Raw genomic sequence first — 21,245 nt, 5'->3', positions numbered from 1 at the left:
GCCTTCCTCTGTCACACACCGATGAATGCCTTGAGGGATACGCTCCGTGATGCATCAAAGGCCACTGATCTCATCTTTCCCTTACGGGAACGTGGTCGCCCCCAGGAGATGCTTATTCGTCCAGAAATTTATAGGATGGAGAGAGAGCCCTACTCTCGTTGAAAATTCGCCAGCTTCGAGTCGCACTCATCGTATTATTAAGTAGGTACGTTCGAAATGGTGCTTTCCTATACGGTCACGCAATAGCGAGTCGCTGCCCGTCCCAAGTCCCCCTGGCTTTCCTTCCGAGCACATATACCGACGGCTCGGTCTGGGTCTTCACTATCAAATGAAGATACGGCTCGGGGTTTCTGCCTCCTTCACCACCAATTCATACGTTTCGTGGCTTTATTCGAGTCCCCACCGCAGCCCACGCAACACATATATATAAGCAGTGTTGGTAAAATCGCTGATAAAAAGTAACGGCGCTCAATTTCAGTTACTTCGTAAACAAAAAGATAATTAATTACGAGTACAAATTGCTGATTTTAAAAGAAAACATGTAAAATTACAGGTTCAATTGCTTCTTGTAAGATTGTTCACTCAAATGACCACCTGGAAACGGTCGGATAGTGAAGTAAAATGTGGAATAATTGAGTAACATAAATTGCTAAAGTTGCAATCTCACTTGCAATGCATATAATAATAACTGATTTAAATAAATTTTATCATAATAATCTGTCATAATAAATTTTTTTCCCAACTACAGCACTGAGTAATGATTGTTTTTTCACCGTTAGGAGTCAATTATAAATGAAAATTACATTACAATTACATACAATTCGTGAAAGTTAATCGCTACGACCACCTGGAAATGGTCGGAGAGTGCAGTAAAAATGTGGAATAACTGAGTCACATAAATTCCTAAAGTTGCAATCTCACTTGCAATGTATACAATCATAACTGCTGTATCAACAAAAGGGGTATCATATTTTGTGTCCATCATAGGTAGGATATAACATAAGGGTGGCTGAATCTAAACAAAGAAATAAAGTGGAAGAGACAAACAGAGAAAGCGAACGTCGATTATTACGAGCAAGTAACGGTTATAAAGAAAGTAACGACAGTGCTGTAGTTGGGCCGGTACGGCGTACCCCCTTAAATCCAAACTCGTTATAAGCGTACCGGTTAAACGACATTTTAAATCTGTAAAAAATAACCCTGCTGTAAAATTTCCAATGGATTTCAGAAAGTAAAATCGGAAATGATTATTTACTTGTTCAGAGTTCTCTCGTGGTACAAATTGGAACTAATATAAGAGTTTGAGTTTTGCATTTCATTTGCGAATACATGTTCGGCTATTGGCTAATATTGGTGAGTACCGCCTAATTTTTTTTCCCAACTACAGCACTGAGAAATGATTACTTTTTCACCGTTAGGAGTCAATTACAAATGAAAAATTACATTACAATTACATACAATTCGTAAAAATATATCGCTACGAGTACAAAATACTGCAAAATTAATCGTTAGAAGTAATCCACTTACTTAAACTCGTTTGTAAACCGACACTGCAGATGGAGATACGGCTAGAATTTTCTACCTCCCTCTCCACCAATCCATACATTTCGTGCCTTTATCAATGTCCCTACCGCAGCCCGGGCAACACCTACATCAATGAAGATGCATGAAAAAGGTTTGAACTGGCTTAGAGAGCAGAGCTGCTTCGATCGTTTCTCGCCGGTGAAGTGGTTCATACCGTGTTATCAAGCGAAAGGGTGGTCGTCGTCAATAGCCCTATATTGAAAGGACCTCTCGTGGTCGCCGACGGCTGCCTCACGAAACAATGAGCTTAATGAATTCTCCAGTCGCCAACGAGGCTCTTGTGTTCCCAACTTCGAATTCTACACGGTTCCTGAGGGACATTTGATACTCTCATGCTAATACAATTGGAGCGCAGGACATTGCGAATGTCTTTTTTCATGAAAAATGCGAACACCTTTCTGCTAAATTTTCCTTTCGGTCGAGCAAACGATATTATTCTTCGTGGTCAAGCGTCACATAAAATAAATGGCGGAGCGTACACATTATTCATTGTCATTCCATTACTTGTTATTAACTTTTTATTAAAATAAATAAAATTATTTAATTACACTAGTAATTGACCAATTTGAAAAAATAAACGATAGGACTTACAGTAAGGTGTAAAAAAGACTTCTTTTAGCATCCAAGGCAGATTTCAAAAGAAGCGTTGCATATTTCGTGAATTTCATTTATGAATTTTGATGAATACAGTTTATACGCAAAAAAAATATGTGTAAATATTCGATTTTAATAGCATTATTTCAGTTTGAACTGTTATATATGCATTTTAGTGAAACAAAAATCAAAGGAAAATTTATTTTGGCCACACTTCATCCTGCAATGCATTCCGTAGCCACGTAACCAATAAAATCTTATCCTATGCTACAATCCTATCAAAACTTCATCAATTTATCCCTGAACCAATGGGCAGAGTTATTTATGAGCGTAAATAGGAGCATTTTTAGAGATTTTTTTTTATTTTCAAGAGATTGTTCACGTTAAATTCTAATAAACTATGATACATATTTTGGTAGCTTAGGTTAGAGTAGATGCACCACTTACAATTAGTCAAATGCTACCGAAGAGCCCACGAAAAGGTATTATAGCGTTTCTTGATGCCGAAACATGGTGGTTAGGAGGGATTTCTTACGGAATTTTACCTAGGGAAACTAAAAAAATCAATTTCCCCTTTCCATTTTTTTCAGATTTTGTTATAGCAAAATATGGTGCAGGGAGACAATCCCTTTATTAATACCATGGTAGTGACTATACGTCGGCTATAGCAAAAATAACACCGATTCCTAGTTCTACAGCAGGGGTACTAATGTCATGAATGACAAATTAAATTCCACACGCACTATTTGACGAAAAAGCAGTTTTTTCTCTGCAGATCACTACGATTCCTCAATTCTACTATAATTAAGTTAGCGTTTTAGGTATTCGTCTTAGGGGACAAGTAAAGTTTCCTAGCTACCAAGAAAAACTCATCAGAGAAATTGGCTAGGGCATTTAAGGGTACCTAATAAGTGTCTAAGGTACCAGCTAAGTTTAACAATCACCCACTGTAATCTGTTTAAAATTGCTTTAGTATTAAAAATTAGGTAAATTCGTTAATTTTAATTCCGCTAAAGCTGCCTCCATGGGGTTGAATAAACTGGTTTTAAAAATTTTATTGCAGTTGATTTAAGTTCCTTATTACATTTAATTTATCTTCCTGCGGCAATTGACGCATACACGAATGCTTTATTTTTCAACATCTCCTCCCTTCCGGGAAACGCACGTATAATATATTCACCAATAACGGCTGACACTTTGTGGGATACGAGCAGATGCGGCGCTTTGCATCCAAAACTAATTAAATTAATGACCCTGGCCCTAAAAATAGCTCTCCTCATACTCCAGACAAAACTGTGAGGTGGCCACAGGCTGAAATATTTTTAAATCGAATATATATGTCACCTCAACTGTAGCTGGAAAACATAAGTAAAAATATTTCATTTACATATCAGGTGAAAAGAGATAAAGTTACAACATTAAAGTTACATATTTTCTATTAATATTTCGCCCTACATGCAGCTATTAAATTTTATTTTATATTGTTTCGCCGGTATCGTTGAAAACATTACATGCTCCCTGCTCTAAATTGTAATGTAAACTCCTCCAGCCTCTCACTAATCCTCTGAGATTTTTTTTTTAAGTTTCAATTTTCGTGCCATGTGATTACAATAATTGATACATAGGAGGACGGTTATTTTAAATCAAGGACAACTAAAAAAAAACATTCTAAACATAAGTCAATATGTTTCAATAATGGATTAAATATCATATCAATAAAACCAATCTAAATGAATTTAAGTGTCGTAAACATACTGGTAAAATACGAATAGAATATAATATTCCAATGGTTCATTGATAGATCGCTATAAGACGAAAAATAAAGTCATGCAGACAAAAGTAAAAAGAAATAGAATTTTATCGAGGACGAGGTAAAAGCGGAAAACGGAAAAGGCCGTCAACGGATGGTTAGAAAATGCACCAACAAGCTACCTCAGGCAATTTTCACATCCATAAGTGGAAGAAGGTTTTTGTGGCAGAATATCTTAATGCTCCTTAATTTGACCAGCATCTTTTGTAATTTCCAAACCGCTAAGAGAGAAAAAAATGGAGCCAGTAGGTGATGTTAAAGACTAGGATAAATATTTTGCACAAAATAACCTATTTACTGTCTAAACCAATTGACGAATAACTGTACCCTTCTCAAACCTTAGACATATTTTTCACAACCCAGATTCCAAACTCGAGAACCATCTGCGTATCATCAACCTTGTTTCAACTTAATGCTACACCGTACTCCTTCATACCTACCACCTACCTCCTTAAAACCAATGGGTCCGTTCACACAGACTTGCAATACTGCAGAAGAATTCAGAGTAGATGGGGAAAATAATTTACAACGAAAAATTATTTCCTATTCAGCCATTTTCTCCTAGATTTAAAATATGAAATGGCCAAGGTTGCCGCCTGTTTTTCTTAAGCCGGTGACGTCATTTGTATTCTGGTACATTTACTCGGTCAAAAAACTTAGATCGTATTGGGATTGAATCGCTAACAAGTGTGTAAACAATGGGCAACAATGGGCCCACACATAAGGCTGAGAAGTAGCGGAGAAGCGGTGATCTACATGTCATAAGTTTGTGCGGTGGTCCACTTAATCGCGAAAGGGTTAAGGATGGTATGCCATTTTTCGCTGCAATTGGCACCAGAAGCACCTAGGTGGCGGGTCAAAATAAGGGAAACTACGGTTTACTTTATTTTCAAAACTTTTATACAGTTTAGAATAGAAAGAAAATCGGTAAACGAGCACATTGAATGCATTGTCTTATAACCTAAATTCCCCATTGCGACAACTCCACCTACCGTATCCCCTTGAACCTGACCTTTCCGTTTTTTCTTGCTCTCTCGGTAACAATGGATCCGTCAATTATTCATGCCTTTTTCTTCATATTTCCTATCCCATTCTCACCTCTAGAAAACCAGATTTTGTATTACAACATTGTTTAAAAATATTTATCAGCCTCCGTTCAATCCACACAAAGGAATTAAATTGGAAAAAATGAAAAGAAATGTGTCTGCCATGCTCGTAAGCAGTTCCCCTTATTTCCTCAATGTCTTTCTCCAGATTACGATGCACAATTCGATCAAAATAATTGAGTACCCAGATACCTCCTCCCAAAAATTACAAGGCAGGCAAAAAGAAGACGGAACAATTCCACTGCCATTATTGCTCAATCTCATTAAAACTTATAGCGATCTAACATAGCGAAAAAAATAACTCGGGTACTTCACCACCTCACTCCAGTTCTTGATTCTAGGACCTAATTATTATCTTATCGGTTATTCTCCGTCCTTATGCTTGATTTTTTATATTTTTTTAACTAGTTAACATGCATCCATTTTCCCGGGGTTTTTAAGTCGGTAAATACGGCCTCCGACTTTCAAAAGCAACATCTCCCAGCAATCATGACGTTTTCCAAGTGTAAAATGTGTTTTCATGAGCCGAGTAGTAAGACGGTACTTCACTATGGAATGTATTTGAATGGAGAATACGTTTTTGATGGAATTGGTTAGTCATCCGCTATTTGACCACTATACGTTAATCTCACGAGAAAATTTATGTGAATCGTAATTTTAAAATAAAAAGGATAATTTTATACATTTCACTTAATTCGTGGAATAAGTTTTGAATATCATGGGAATGTGGTAGTAGAAGAGTATTAGATATTTTTAACTGAGCAATTGGATGTGTTGTGCAATTTCAGGCCACATTTGAAAGGATTGTCTTTCGTTCAATCCACTGGATTTCGAAATACTTCCAATGGCGCTCTGGTCCCCTCTACTTGATGCGTAACGGACGGCACGTTGCACGTTGGTTATAATGAAGGGGTTTTTTACCCTCTAAAATAAACGGCTTCACCCTAAAGATCCCTGCGTGCCTTCCGTAGCCCACCCTACATCAAGCCACCCAATTTTATTACAAAAAAGGCGGAGAAGCAAGAGGAGTAGAAAAGAGGGGTGGGTGAGAAGCGGGAGAGAAGAGAGTTGGTGCGGACCAGGAAGGGAGGAAAATGAGGAGAAAAATCCGAGGAACGAAGGAACGTTAGTGGAGAAGTGAATGGAAGAGGCAGCGAGAAATATTTATTTTCATACCATTGAAAATAGAACATATTGGCCTTTTGCATCGGGTTTGTTGAATATTTCGTCGGCCTCCGTGGCGGCGGGGAGAAGTCCTCGCCTACCATACCGAAGGTCGCGTGTTCGAGTCCCGCCTGGATAGGTTGCCCCTTCCAGGACATAGGTGTGTGTGATCGTCTGTTGTTTATTGTTTAAACTCCCGATGTAAAAGCCTCATTGTGCTATTTTCGGGGGTAACGGAGATAAAAAAATAAAAATAAAATAATTACACTTGAGCGAACAAATACCGTTCCAATAGGGGCAACCCACCCTGGCGGGACTCTAACCTACGACCTCTTGTTTGGCAGGTGATGCCTTTACCCTACCACCACGTTTAAAAAGCATTTATTGCTTACTTTGGCACAGTACAATATATAACATTTACATGTTTACATATTTTTAAATATCCTTTAAAATCGCCTACAGTTATACAAATATTTGGAATTAGCTATATGGCACACCTTTTTACATGCATTTTTCATAAATATTTATACATATAAAAAAGAGGAAATGTATACACAGGCAGCAAAATATAATAAAAGAGAAAGAGAGAAATGAGCGAAAGCAGAGATCACTTACATTTTTTTTTATTAAAAAACATTTTGCAACCACTCCTTCTGTTCCTTTGTAATATTTACATTTTTGTTTATAAATTCACTTTTTCAATTAAACTATACCTGATGTCTCCTCTATAGTGTTTGCTAAAAACATAATCAGCTACAAGTTCAGTTAAAATCTCTTTCTTGCTAGGCAGGCGATGTCTTTACCCTACCACCACCGAGGCCGGAGACGGTCATTTATTCCACCATCCCTTGAGTGATCGCTGAAGCTGTCCCTCGAAAGGGATGGAAAAAATGATCGTGTGACTCCGGGTTAAACGAGCGTAAAATTAGAATGGGAAGGAGGTGGTCCAGGGGTGAGGTGGATTCGGGGTAGCAGCTAGAGGGGCCCTCGTTGGGCGGTGTTTGCGTGGAGTGCGCTTAGGTTCGGGGGCGCTACCGAATGAATCCGGCGGCCAGTATGAAAAAACGAGACAGTAAATCGATGGCTTTATAAATCTGCGCCAGAAGTCTGCTCACTCACCCTCGCGTTCGTTCGTTCGCCCTATCTCACCCCCGGCAACCCTTACCACTTCTCTCTCCATCTTTCACCCCCTCCTTCTACACTGATCTGAATTGGTTACCCCTTCACAGCCGAAGGGATTATATCCTGGGATCTTTTCTGTTCTCCTTATTCCTAAAACAGACTCCTGCATACCTGTACGAATTATTCATCCCCTTCACCTTCAAATTCCTCAAGCCCGCACCAATATATATTTCAAATCTTTTCATCCAACTGCGTCTAGATTCTGGAACTCTCTTCCGCCAAATATAAAGACGTCACGATCACTTCAGTCGTTTAAAAGAAGGCTGTATCCCTATATGAAGTCTGGGGCTTGATTCAGTCTCCTCAACTCGTTAGAGTTATCATCTTAAAGTTGTGATGTTATCAACATTCTCTACATAAATGTGTGTATGTACCTATGTGTGTGTCCTGTTACTGTCTAGTTAAAACTTATATTTTTGTGTTATTAGTAATGAATATTTTACATTTTTTGTATAAATATCTACTACTTGTTGGCCTAGCAATAATCTCCATAATGCTTTATCTTTGTCAAAATGCCTTTTATTAAGAGTAGAACATTTCCTGTATTTTCTATTTTTTGCTCTCATACCTAGAGGTTTAGGTTACATAGGTTTTACCTAGAGCATAATAAAAATATTCAAATATTCAAATACTACTTGTATTCGTCAATAAGAATACAGATCATCGATCTAGTTACTTTAAATTCGATTTTAACTATTTGAAATATCATATTCATTCTAATAACTGAGAATCCCACCTTCCCCCATAACCAGATAAGCTGTCACTGAACCCCCTCTCCCAAGCCATCAGCCGTTTGCCTACTCGCTTACCTGTTATGACCTTACCTTCTCCCTCCGTTTATATATCTTCCCAATCACCCTCTCAACACCATCCTTGAAATCCTCTTTTCCCCCCACCGTTCAACTGTTGAGATATTCTACTCGAGTATATATACCATCCTGTCCATCTACCAATTTGTTCTCCTCTAGATAATGGCTTGATAAGGTTGAAATCGGTTGGATATTTAAAATAAATACTGTGTGGGATACGGCAAAGATTACTTTTTAATCTATCATGTCACCATTCCACAACATGACTCGCAAACCATTGATTTCATAACATTTGGCCTGATGAATAAAGTAGCCGAAGAAATTTACGGAAAAAAACAGAAAAGTATTGGAATAAAAACAGAATGGATTTGAAAAAAATCGATTTTTACTGAACGTGTATTGGATTTCAGTTTTTTACTGGATTTCAGTTCTTTACAAATATAATAACCGGTAATTTTAACATTGTTTTACATAGTTAGCCCTGAGGATGCCCGAATAAAAGAGCAAGACGTTGATGGCGAATTATTACGATGAAGAGACCAAACCTTAATAACCTATCCCCATCAGATAAAATAGCCAATGAAAGAGTAGAGAATGAATGCCTTCAGGGGATTAATAATCCGCTGACGGAGTGGGATATCCTAAGACTCGCTGTATATCAGAACAACATACGGCGAGGATGGGGCATCCAAAAGCTTCAGTAAGATTAAAATCCAAACAAGTCATAACTACCGCATTTTACTCATTAGGCTATCACACGTCCTTCATTCCAATGATCGTCAGATATGCTTCGAGGCTATCCTTTTGAAATAGTTTGTAAGTTAGCTCAGGTGCTCATTTGTGCATGGGATATCGTTATTGTTCTAAATTATATCGAAATCGGACAATAAGGCTAAAATAGTGAGGAATCGATAACTGTACACTCGATGTGTACATTTCGACTTGCCAAGTGGCCTCCCAAAAGTGATTTCTCAAACTAATTTACCCAATTGATTAATCTAGAGTAAGTAAATAAAACAATTTTCAAAAGTAGCGCATAAGCCTGGCGTGAAAACGTAACTACTTACTCTAGTAAAGCACAATTAACTCCCTTAAGCGTGACTTATATGTATTCAGCCTACGATAAATGATTTGAATAAGGCAAAATTTAACGGTTTAATTTTTATTTTCACGAGTTAAGTTTAATATATATTACTTTTTTACGCATTAATATTCGAAAAGTAGTATGGTAGCAGATGAGTTCATCTGAGTAAATTTCACAAACTTTATTGCCGCAACGCTATATTGGTTTTTCACGGTATCCATATGTTGCTTAGATTAAAAAAAATGGCATGAAAATGTTTCCCGCCTTACATATTCCTGTGGCCATCAGTGGTTGCTGCTAAGTTATTGTAAGGCACTGGAGTTCTCCTCATCCACATGAATTGCACATAAGTACCTTGATCCTGTGAAGGAAATAGACCTTTGAATTTCTGATAAACCCACGCATTCCGAGGATAAAAATGGTTCGGAATAACACTACGTACGTATCCAACCATGTTATAACTACTGATTCCGTTTCATGTACAAAATAGGGGCCAGTCCTCCATACTCTTTGCGGGACATGGCCCATTCTAGCAGTAGGAGAAAAAACTTTTCCTAGATATCACACAATTACTTACACCACTTCCTTTTTACGGAGCGCGACCCGGGTTTCAATGAATTATCATCATCTTCAGGCGCAAATTATGATTTCATGTAATCAAAAATTGCGCCTAAAGATGATGATAATTGAAGAATGATCGTAGGCTTTCCTGGTGTATAGAATTGTGGAAGGTTACACGGGATTTCCACCGGGTCAGGTTCTCCAACTCCATCTCGACCGACGTTTCGATGGGCGAGTTGTCCATCGTCTTGCCATGAAGACATCCCCTGAAGACGATGGACAACTCGCCCATCGAAACGTCGGTCGAGATGGAGTTGGAGAACCTGACCCGGTGGAAATCCCGTGTAACCTTCCACAATGATGATAATGCATTGTAACCCGGGTCGTGCTATGGAAAAAAAGTTGCATAAGTAATGGTGCGATATCCAGGAAAACTTATAATGGGATGCCACAATGATAATCAAGAGTTAGTGAATGTTGTTAGGAGAAAAAAAGACAAAATAATTCACTTTTATACTTGAGTTTTTTTTCCTTCTCAAGCGATCCACGCGCAATTTGCCATCGAGGAAACAACGCACCAAATAACCCAATGTCGCCGAGTAAGGACCTATTTTCCCCATTCGTCCCACGCATGCATGGGTGTACACAGTCGCAGTATTTAAAGCTCCCACGCATCCGTTCTCCAGGAGGGACTCCTTTCAACAGCAACATCTCCTTCCCTGGCAATCATGTGAGCCCTTCGCATCGCAACCTAAACACTTCTAGCCACTCCACGGAAATGGAACCCTCGACCTTCAACACGCAAGACTCCTGTCTCCCTACAGATATCTCATTTGGCTCGAGTTGCCAACGACGAGCGCTTCCATAGAGCACGTTTCCGTGAGCCAACACGTCTGCGCAACAGCAGTAAGTCACGGAGACGCTCCATCTTAAGGTCGCTATACGAGGTGAATGATCATACAAATGATCATGCTGAATCAGTGGCGTAACTATTAGGGGAAAGAGGGAATGGATCCCCAACCCTACAAAGCCTCAAAGAAATTTTTAAAAATATTTAAAACTATTGTCTTGTTTTGAAGTATATTAACGTCATCTGCTTAACGTTCAATTTTTAGTGACTAAATGATGTAAAATTTATTTCCAGGCATGTCATTTTTCAAAAATTTTTCCGGACCCCGTTGCCTGGGGGGGTCACCCCTCAGACTCCTCAGACACCCCCCAAAGCATATTCCTAGTTACGCCAATGTGCTGAATGATCATGCGAACGAAATCGATTGCTGTTAATAACGGAGAAATTCGCGAATGAACCGTCATGCGCCTGATCATTCAACGAAAATTAGAACATGTTCTATTTTTATTGAAACTATTCAGGAGAGCAAAAAAACGATTAATTTTTTCAAATTGTACGCTTTGTATTTAAAAACAAACATTCATAAAACTGAAAAAGAAGCGTACACTTGCCAAAAAAACAGTTGTTTTTTGCTTGAAATTTATTTTTTAATGTAATTACACCTTGTTTAAGATACCTGTGTCAAATCGACCAAATTTTGAGACACGTGTTGTTAGAACTAAGCCATCGATATCTTCTCTACATTAATATTGATACCGTTTTCTATGCATCGGCCATAGTTTATGTTATCTTTATTGTCTATATCTAGCAGCAAATTTAGCAATGAAAATCTATAAACCTTATTCAAAAAACTTACAACTTACTTAGTCAGTAGAAGTAAAAAGACACCAAGGTATTGACAAAAAACATTTGCAAATCTCAATACACTCAACTCGGGTCACAATGATCCGTCGCGACCAGCTACGTAAGTTTAAGGTTGCGACCAATTAATTGTTAGAAGAATTTGTAATTAACAACGTTTTTCTTAACTTACTGTCTGTCTGTTTGTTAAGTTGGAATTTTGTAACTCAATTTTAACACACTTAATGACTAGTTAGAGCACTGAAACTCTATATCTAGCTCAGAACTGGATGACAATGCAATTAACTTACTCTTTAACCACGATCGGAACAGTATTTCGTGTAATATTTAGGCGTAATACTTAAATCTGGAGTTCCAAAAATGGTCACCAAAATGCAGCCACTGCAGTCAGGCAGGAATATCTCCTTATTTCTATATAATATCTATTTTTTACTGATGATAATATAAGTCAAGGCTGTATCCTCTGTAGATTTTTTTTAATTTTTGTGTATCACTTATATGCGTATTTTGAACAAATAAAATACATGTTTTTGTATGAGCTGTATTTTTTCTCTAAAGAACCGTCGGTGTTTTAAATTAATAGATCCCTTGGCTCAAATTTCGATTTTTATTGAAAGATCTAGCTTATAATTTCGATTAAAAACGATTTATTGAAAAATCAATTTTTTGCCAACATTTTTCCATCACTAATTACTAACCATTACACTTCTCCATATAGGCACTCTATAATACTCCCAAATACCTAATAACCTCTCTTTTTATACGCTTATCGGGAAAGATTCATTCTTCTTTATCCAATATCTCTATACCCCATCCTCCGAAAAAAAAGGAAACGATGGCTGTGTTTCAATCTCGCACGCTTCTGTTCATACTTTCACCTTCCGATAACCTTCCTCTCTTCTCCGTATTCGCATGCAAATTTCTTATTGAGATCGACAGGTCTCATAAAAAGTATTGTCAGCCCGTCATGGTGACGGATAAGTCTTTACGGCCGAACGAGCGCCCGCCGCGGTTCTTTTATTTTCCCGACGCTTCTCTTCCGCGAATAACTGATGCCTGAAACGGAAAGGTTCCGGATAATATTGGAGCGTTTCAGGAGCCAATCGAGGTTCAGAAAATATATTTTTTATGCCGGATAACAGATTTCAATGGCCTTTCGATCTGTACTTTTTTAATCAAGGCACAGACTCTACGAAAGAGAAATAAATGTAGTAAACTATAACAGCTTGTAATGGAGAGCATTTACCTATGCAAGAGTTATCTTCCAATAAACTAGATTAAGTTCTTTCCAATAACCGCCACCTGAGTATTCAGCTGAGTATTTAAATCCGCTGAGAGTCAATTTATTTTTTTAAATTAAACAAGTGTGTTTCATATTAAAATCTGCCTGAAATAAATACATAAATAACAGCTTAATAAGAGATTAATAATGAACTTCCAATATCGTTAAAGTCACAACAGCGCTCAGTAAATTGCCTCTCTCTATCACTTCCTGGACATAAAAATTGTAATCAAGGTCCAAAAAAAGATAATTCTTCTCACTGTGATCTAATGAAGTATTTTTTGCTGCAGATTTCTATAACTCAAACTTTTCAATCACTTATTCGTCACCATGCTTTGATGAATCGCTGTTCCTGCAGAGGTAGCTCAAACATTTACGGCGTGACTTCTGGCTCAGCATTGGAGCATTCAGCTAAGTTTTGACTAAGTTTATTTTGTGTTTGCATCTTCAAAACTATCAATGCCATTGCTTACTTTCCTTCGTGAAAAGAGATTATAATGGTTGTTTGATCCACTCACAGAAAAAAAGGAAAATTAATCTCTGGTAGCCACATCCGTTTGTCTCACGTTGTTCCATTTTTGGACTTGAATCCTACTAGAAATCATGACTTCAATTCTGGGTGGTAATTTTGGCGATGATACTACCTAGGTGGAATTTTTGTGCTTAGAATGATGTGAGTGTCATTTATGTGGAGTTCCTTTGTTTAGTGACTCGGAAAAGGTTTACTTCTGGCTGTTTTTTTATTCATCATCATCATCACTGGTCAACAATCCTAGGATTGGTTTGACGCAGCTCTCCACTCAGTTCTCCTATCAGCTAATCTTTTCACTCCTACGTATTTCTTCTCTTTCACATCTCTCTTTACTTGTTCCATATATTTTGTTCGAGGTCTTCCTTTTCCATTCTTGCCTTCCACCTGTCCTTCGACGATTGTCTTCATCAGGCCATCATGTCTCAAGATGTGGCCTATAAGGTTGTTCCGTCTTCTTATTAAGGTTTTCATGAGGCTTCTCTTCTCTCCTACCCTTCTTAGGACTTCGTCGTTACTAACTCGGTCGATCCATTTGATTTGATTTTCATCATTCTTCTGTAGCACCACAGTTTATTTATTAGAATACCCAAATATATATACAGAAAGTGGAATCCCTGTCGCACTCCTTCATTGAAGAACAAAAATTAGGTATTCTTATATGAAATCATGGTTTATTTTCATACCATACAAGGACGTCCAAGTCTTAAAAAACCCTTTTTCACTACAAGTCTGATTTTATTTTTTTTATTTTCCGGCCATTTTTATCTAGACATACCTTGAGAATTAGATCCTTAAATGATATGCCGCTATACTAAGTCGAATCTACGGTTGCCAAGGAATCATGTCGTTGTTGATAAATTATTGAAATGGGATACTTAGGAGATTTTAGACGATTTCAAAAGCGCTAATTATCGCGTTAACTATATTTCGAGGTCACTTGGTGATGAAGGACAGCCATCTCATATGACAATTAACGAACTAATTCCAATGGGGGAGACGTCTAGTAGTTAACGTCTTCTGTACTGACTATGTAATACTATAAGAAATTCGTTGCTCGTCATTTAAACTCGGTGATGACCTGTAGATGCCCCCTACGTTGGAAGTAGGTCATGCATCATGTGAACATGAAACCAAGGTAATTTCATTTTTGACGTTTCAAAAAACACCATTATCCAAACTTTACTGAAAACAGGAACGCTTTGAATGAAAATTTAAGAACCAGTATTATCTTTTAATCTTTTTACTGAAACTATCTATACCTTAATTGGACGTTTTTCAAATACATAAAATTTTAAACCTTTAGATTTTTTACCCCTAGATTTAAACCTTTTCCCATAAATAACACCAAATGAACACCAATGCATTTGAGCTATGATAATTTAATTTGAATATTCATTTTATCAACTGACTAACTACTGCATGCAAAGACACATAGGTAAACATTTTGGCTTCCTTTAATTAAGAAATATGCGAGGTTATCACTAGCAAAGAAAGTCCCCTACCCTTTAACATGGGTGCTATCATGATTCACTGGTGAAGTTCCCAGAGAAGTACAGTAAAATATTCTCTCAACCTCCACAGCTAGCGATTTAATCACAAATCGAGAGGCATTAATTCTGCCTTAAATTCTCTGATAAAATTTTCGCAGCCCCGAGTTTTGTTATTAAATTTGGCTTCAGCCTTCTCAGTTTCACTTCTTTTTTTTTCTCTCGTTCCGTGGCATTTAAAGAGAGTAAACACCCCACCTCCCCAGCTTTCATTTCCCCCTAAAATCTCCCCGTCTTCCCATGCCTTTAGTCCTTCCTCCTTATATACGCTAGCCTTTTTTTAATTTCCTCTTCCACTTTTCCAACCACCCGACACACCCCTTCCTTCCGCCTCTCCCAACAGTTCTTTTTTTCTTTAATGCTATTTTCCTCGCAACTGCTCCGACAGCCAATATCCAGGCCTTCTCTCTGATAGTAAAGAAGAAGAAAAAAAAACAAGTCCGACGCTCCACATTCTCTGCTGTTGATTTTATTGTTATTCCCTTTCTCACGATCCGCGAAAATTTTAAATTCAATCCAATCTAGCCTCCATTGTCTCTCCCACAGAGTTCAGGAAAAGAAAATAAGATTGAAGACAATGGATTGTATCACAATGATTAGTTTAAGTCCTTCTGTGGGATAGTTTTTTGTTTATACATTTAAAAAAATTGAATTGTGGTTTAGGATATGAATAGTATCTTTGCAAAAAATATTCCTCGATTTCGTAGAAAAATTCAGTAAATGACTCCTTAATCTAATCTTTGATATCGGGAAGCGGTGGGTTTATTAACAGTGAGCTCCCTCTCCAATACAAAAATATTAGTAGAGCTTTATTTTATCTCTTATAGAATACCGACTTCGGCTACCCGAGACTATCTTAAAATAATTCGAGAGGAAATCAGAATTTGTTTTCCAAATTTGAGTTTTATTTACTCATTTATAGTTTTGTGTGATTTTTCTCAAAGGTGATTATGATTTCCAATAACATCACCGGCTACAATTTGAAAAAGGTTTTTCCCTATAGCTCGGTAAGAAAACTTTTCGTGCCTGGGAAGGACATTTTTATTTATTTTTAGGGCCTCTGCAGTTTAGATTGACAGGATTTTCAATGATAACAGCATATGCATCGCCAACAGCATGGTTGTCCTCAAACTAGTCACTGTCAATATAAAACTGCTGAGAAACCAAAATCGAAAGCAATATCATAAATTGCAAAATAACACAGAAAGCCTTAGATATTAATTTAGATCCTTTCTTGATACATGCGTTAAATATGTTTATGGTGTAAAGTGCTGATTATCTTCCTTGCGAATCACTGTTTCATATAGCTAATCAATTACAATATAATTCACTTACTTGCGCTTCTTTGTCATTATAATTTATTGACCACAGTGTTTCATCATCTCAACTTCATCCTAATTTTGATTGATAGCCATGGATCTGATTGATATAATGCTATCAAGATTTTGTACTTCTAATTATTCTACACGATTCCATAACGAGATATTCTAATTCTCTACTTGTGGTAATTGTTTCATCAATTTAATCTTGATTTTATCTTGTTTCAATGGACCACTACCCCCACTAATAATTTATTTTCTTTCAGGTGAGTATTCATTGAAATAGATTGAGAAATACTGTCAAAAATGTTTTTATAAAATGTTGGCCAAATTGATTTTCGTCTGCGTTTCCCAAAACTTCTATTTTTGTCTTTCCCCTAATGTAAGCCATTCCATCCGAATAAATTTCAGGCGTGGGTGAGACTTTTCTTTTCCTTAAATCCTCATCCGGTGTTTTATCTTTCTTTTCCTCAGATAACGGAGACCCAGGAGTGCCCCAGTCAGGGGAAGATGGCTTCCTCAACTTCACGTCCATCGGCAGGGAGCACAGTGGGTGGTACAAGTGCACCGCCCACCACAAATTCGGTCTCTTCTCATCAATCGGATACTTCCTCAACGTCAGATGTAAGTAAATAAGTCGCTTTCACTCACCTTTAATACATTTGAGTCATGCAGTCTCATGAATGGTAGACTGAAGCTTCCAATATACTTAGAACCTCTTCCAGAATCAGGTAATGGTACAAAAACTACAACTGCCTGGATAAAAAAAGTATTTTTATCATAGGCCCTCTTCTACTTATTCATTCAACCGCTGTTGAGTTTTAATGTGCTGGAAACCCCAATTTGTAAACTTCAAGGAGGCACATCAGTAAAATTCAAGTTTCTACATTTTATTTTCATTTAGTGGGATCTGATACAGTGCTTTAAACTACAAACTTCCGGTGCAATTTCTTCGCATGCCTCAATTGGTATTCTCCTATTTATTCTCCCAAAGTTCATTTAGCAAGTTTAGTGGATTTTTCCCCTTTTATTCAACCTTTTCGTTATTTATCGAGAAAAATGAATTGAGAGGGAGAGAATAGCGATTTGCAAGAATATTTCACTTGCAAAACGATCGAGATTGGACTTCCATAATATCGGGTAACTATTTGGATTTAAACATGGATATGATTTTGCAAACATTTTCTATCCCTCGTCATTCAATATTTGAGAATCTTGCTCAAAACCACACTGGGATTGGTTATCTTAACTGACTTCATTTTTGAAAAAGGTTGTTCGGTAATGATATCAAAGGTTTCCTTCGTAGATCTGAGATGATGCGATGATCATGCTACCGGCTTCAATTGCACGTTCACGCATTCCGCAATCGCAAACACAGATATGGGTCGCGTAATGCACTTTCCGGTGAAATCATTGTACAAGAGCCAAAGCCAACATGGTATTGGCGCACGTGTTATACGCGCCAGACAAGACCTCGCTCTGAATACGCCGTGCTTATCTAATCGCTATATGGTATGAAAAGCCATTACGAGGCCATACATTGATCACACACAACTATTCTAACTCGCACTATCTGGCTTCATATTGTTAGCATCATAAATATCCCGGAATGAATTACTTTCCACATAATTATTCAAATTACCCTACAAGGGAATGGCTAAAGCTTAACTCATTAATCAGCAGTGACTGCTTCCTTAGGCCAACTGAATCGATTACATTTAAACGGAACTGAGTACTGAAAGAGAGTCAATTTTTCTCCGATAGACTGGGAATATTTTAATTTTGAGTGAACAAAAATTCGAACAGGCAATATCAACATTTTTACCTGAACATTTTCTTACCAAACTCCATTCTCGTTTTTACGTAACTCTCCAATATTTTAGTCTATAATACGCGAAAAGCAATTAAAGAGAATTAACCTTATGGATAAGCTCTGAGAATATTGCGAATATTTATGAAGGACAACGGTAAGACATTAGATCTAGTATGTTTTATAGTTGAAGTCAATGAATTTCACTTGCTACAGAAATCTTTGTAAAACAATCTGTACTCCGTGTCAATCAGCCAATGTGAATATTTATACCACTTCAATGAAAACATAATGAATGAAAATAATGTGTAATGGGCAAACGTAACAGGGCCAGACTTGACTTTTCTGAACGTTTAAGCTGATGAAGTTGATCTCAGTGTCGGTCGGATAGAGTTCTCGCCCGCGTGGGTTCGAGACCCTAGATAGGTAGCCTCTATGCAGGGAATGGGAGATTGTAATCGTTCAGGGCCAATTGTTGAATATTTCCCGTCGTGAAAGACCACATTTGTGCTATTTTTGGGTAAAATGCATAATAAAGGAAACCTCAAGTGAGTGGTTCAGAAACGATATGAACTAGATAATATTTAGTAGAGTATTTGATTTACCACTCGATGTTAGCATAGAACAGATATTCGTATTTCTTGGCCAACAAGTTTTTTTGTATTTTTACTATATCAATTTCTGTCCTAACTATGTTTAGCTTAAAAATCACATGTACCAGTTGGCTTCTCAACGAGTTAAATGAACCATGAGGAAAAATCGGATCAAAATTGTCGACATCTTTTGGTTATGAGAATGCAGCTAATGATTTCCGCTAAGGTAGTTGAGTGTAAAAAAATGATAAATAACACACCTGACAACAGTTACCACCAAAGGTTTGGACTCCTTTCTATACGGGTAGTAATTACGGAAATGAGCAATCCTACGAGGGGATGTGAAAGAAAGAATATTATGCTGACCAACAACACGGGACCCTATCTCCTCCGCTTACCTCTCCACTCCCATTCCCCGTTTCCTCACTTTTATTCCCACGGCACAACTTCCTCCTATCCTCTTCTAGAGAGAGAGAAAAGGGACCTCCAACGAAACACGGGAAACTTCTTCCTTCCCCTTCCCTTCACTCTACGCAGACGGACTATCCAACTCACCTCCTCACGGACCCTGCCCCTCTGTTGATCACCCCTTTTCTCTCAATCCAATATTCCATCCACCCATTCCCAGGATCTCTAACTTCCTGTCCAGCTGAACCTCTGGTCCACCCTCATCGCCCTCCTCTCGAAAGAAACCAGCGAAACAAATGTATCTCCATAATATATCACAGTGTCGGTACTTATACGGCAATGTTTTCATCGTTTTTTTCCCCAAAATTCTATTTAACTAATATATTTTGATTTATTTTTCATATTTCCGTATTGCTTGATACACACAACACAATTGCTAATAGAGGATAAAATATTAGCACAAACAAAACCCCCGAATTGTGTGGGAACTGATAATTTTTTTACAATAAAATCAACGCTTCATTGATAAGTATACCGTTACGAGGTGAGGATTTTAAGGTGTAAATATTTTCTCTTGGTAAAACAATTAATTGATAACTCCGAATAAAAGTTGTTATTATGCATCTTAACTTAAAATGATACGAAAGTTGTATACGTAAAATACACTGACATTTAAAAAATTAATTAGATAAACAATATTCCATTTTTTAATTCTTCAGGATCCTTAACTCCCAGTTCAGCTGAACCGTTAATACACCAGGAACCTTGAATATCTAAGGATACCAACGATGTCACTATAGTACCTCTTTGTTGACATTTTCCCCGTGAGAATTTTTTCACAGGATCTACCCTAAAATTTTGTGTATTTACTTTATATACTTCATTTATTTCAGCAGTATCGCTTATTCTAGAAACACTAAAATTATGACGGAATTGTTGGAGATCTTTTTTAAGAATGAAATCACTTATAGAGCATGAAATAGAGACACTAGAATTCGTTGGAGAAAAGAAGTGATATACATCATTCAAAATTTCATGTTTTCATCGATAATTTTTCTAGTACTGGATATACTCAAATGAATATAGGTATTACTAATATTTTATTTCTTCGCCTTGTCTTTTTTCTGTCTGTCTAGATAGAATGAACACTTCATTGCTAAAAACCCCATCACTAGGTGCAGTATTTGATTTTCATCCACTGCAGTATTTTATTTTCTTCCACTGATGTACTTCACCGAAAGCATCAAATTTATCTATCATATCGTTCATATATAGAAAAAAAATTCTAGGAAAAACCAAGCGTAGCCATGGACAGTTAAGGCGACGATAACTACAAGAGCAGTTTTCATACCGATCGCCAGCAACTAACCAGCTAACTCTAGATTATACTCATTGATATTTTGGCTCAAAACTAAAGAACAGCATCCAAGTTAACGGAATTACAAACCAAAAATACAATTCTCCAAATTCACACCGGATCTCTACAATTTCGTGTAGTTTCTGTGGCGTCCTCTGCTTAATACTCTCTTGGAATTATGCCATTAGAAGCCTAGAAGCAGCTAAAAACGTCCTCAAAAAACTTTGGCAAATAGGGAAAAGATAACCCTGAGTCAAACCTGTGATAAAAATCAGATAAATGCGTTATTATATGATTGTTTGTAAGAGTTAACCCAGCCATTCACGTATGCGTTTAGTAAAAGTAAAGGCGAACCTTGCCCTGTACTTACCATGAGCTGCTAACATAATTAGTATTCTAGTTTATTTAAATTACAATGTGGGAAGGAATCGCTTACGAAAATGTGAACAGCAACGAACTGCGTGAGGCCTACTCACAAGGCGGAAGAGCGGCTCAGGAGCGGTAACACAGGAGCCCATCATATCATCAACGTATCCGAAAAAGCCTTAAGGCCTTCGAGTTTTCTTAGGAAATATCTCGATGAGTACATGGATTTGATTTTTTCCCCGCGAATCGATACCTCCACTACACATATGCTCAACAATCGCCCACCGAATCAAATCTGCTCATCTAGTACTACTAGGGCTCCTAGTATTACTCAACGAATCAAATCCGCTCATCTAGGAGCCGTAGTACTACTAGATGAGCGGATTTGGTTCGGTGGCATATTGTTGAGCGTTTGTGCAGTGAAGA

The 21,245-nt window shown here is 37.4% G+C and overlaps 1 protein-coding gene across 1 annotated transcript in view; it reads left to right on the top strand.

Moving 5' to 3' along the window:
* LOC124166453 overlaps nucleotides 1-21,245 on the top strand; it is a 779,139-nt gene that overhangs the window by 459,587 nt on the left and 298,307 nt on the right. The window contains exon 5 of the mRNA XM_046543984.1: nucleotides 16,760-16,909. Coding sequence (XP_046399940.1) covers nucleotides 16,760-16,909 — 150 coding nt within the window. The remainder of the gene's footprint in view (nucleotides 1-16,759; nucleotides 16,910-21,245) is intronic.

Source organism: Ischnura elegans, chromosome 10, assembly GCF_921293095.1.
Source record: "Ischnura elegans chromosome 10, ioIscEleg1.1, whole genome shotgun sequence".
Taxonomy (NCBI): domain Eukaryota; kingdom Metazoa; phylum Arthropoda; class Insecta; order Odonata; family Coenagrionidae; genus Ischnura; species Ischnura elegans.
This window is presented reverse-complemented; position numbering and strand designations above follow the sequence as displayed.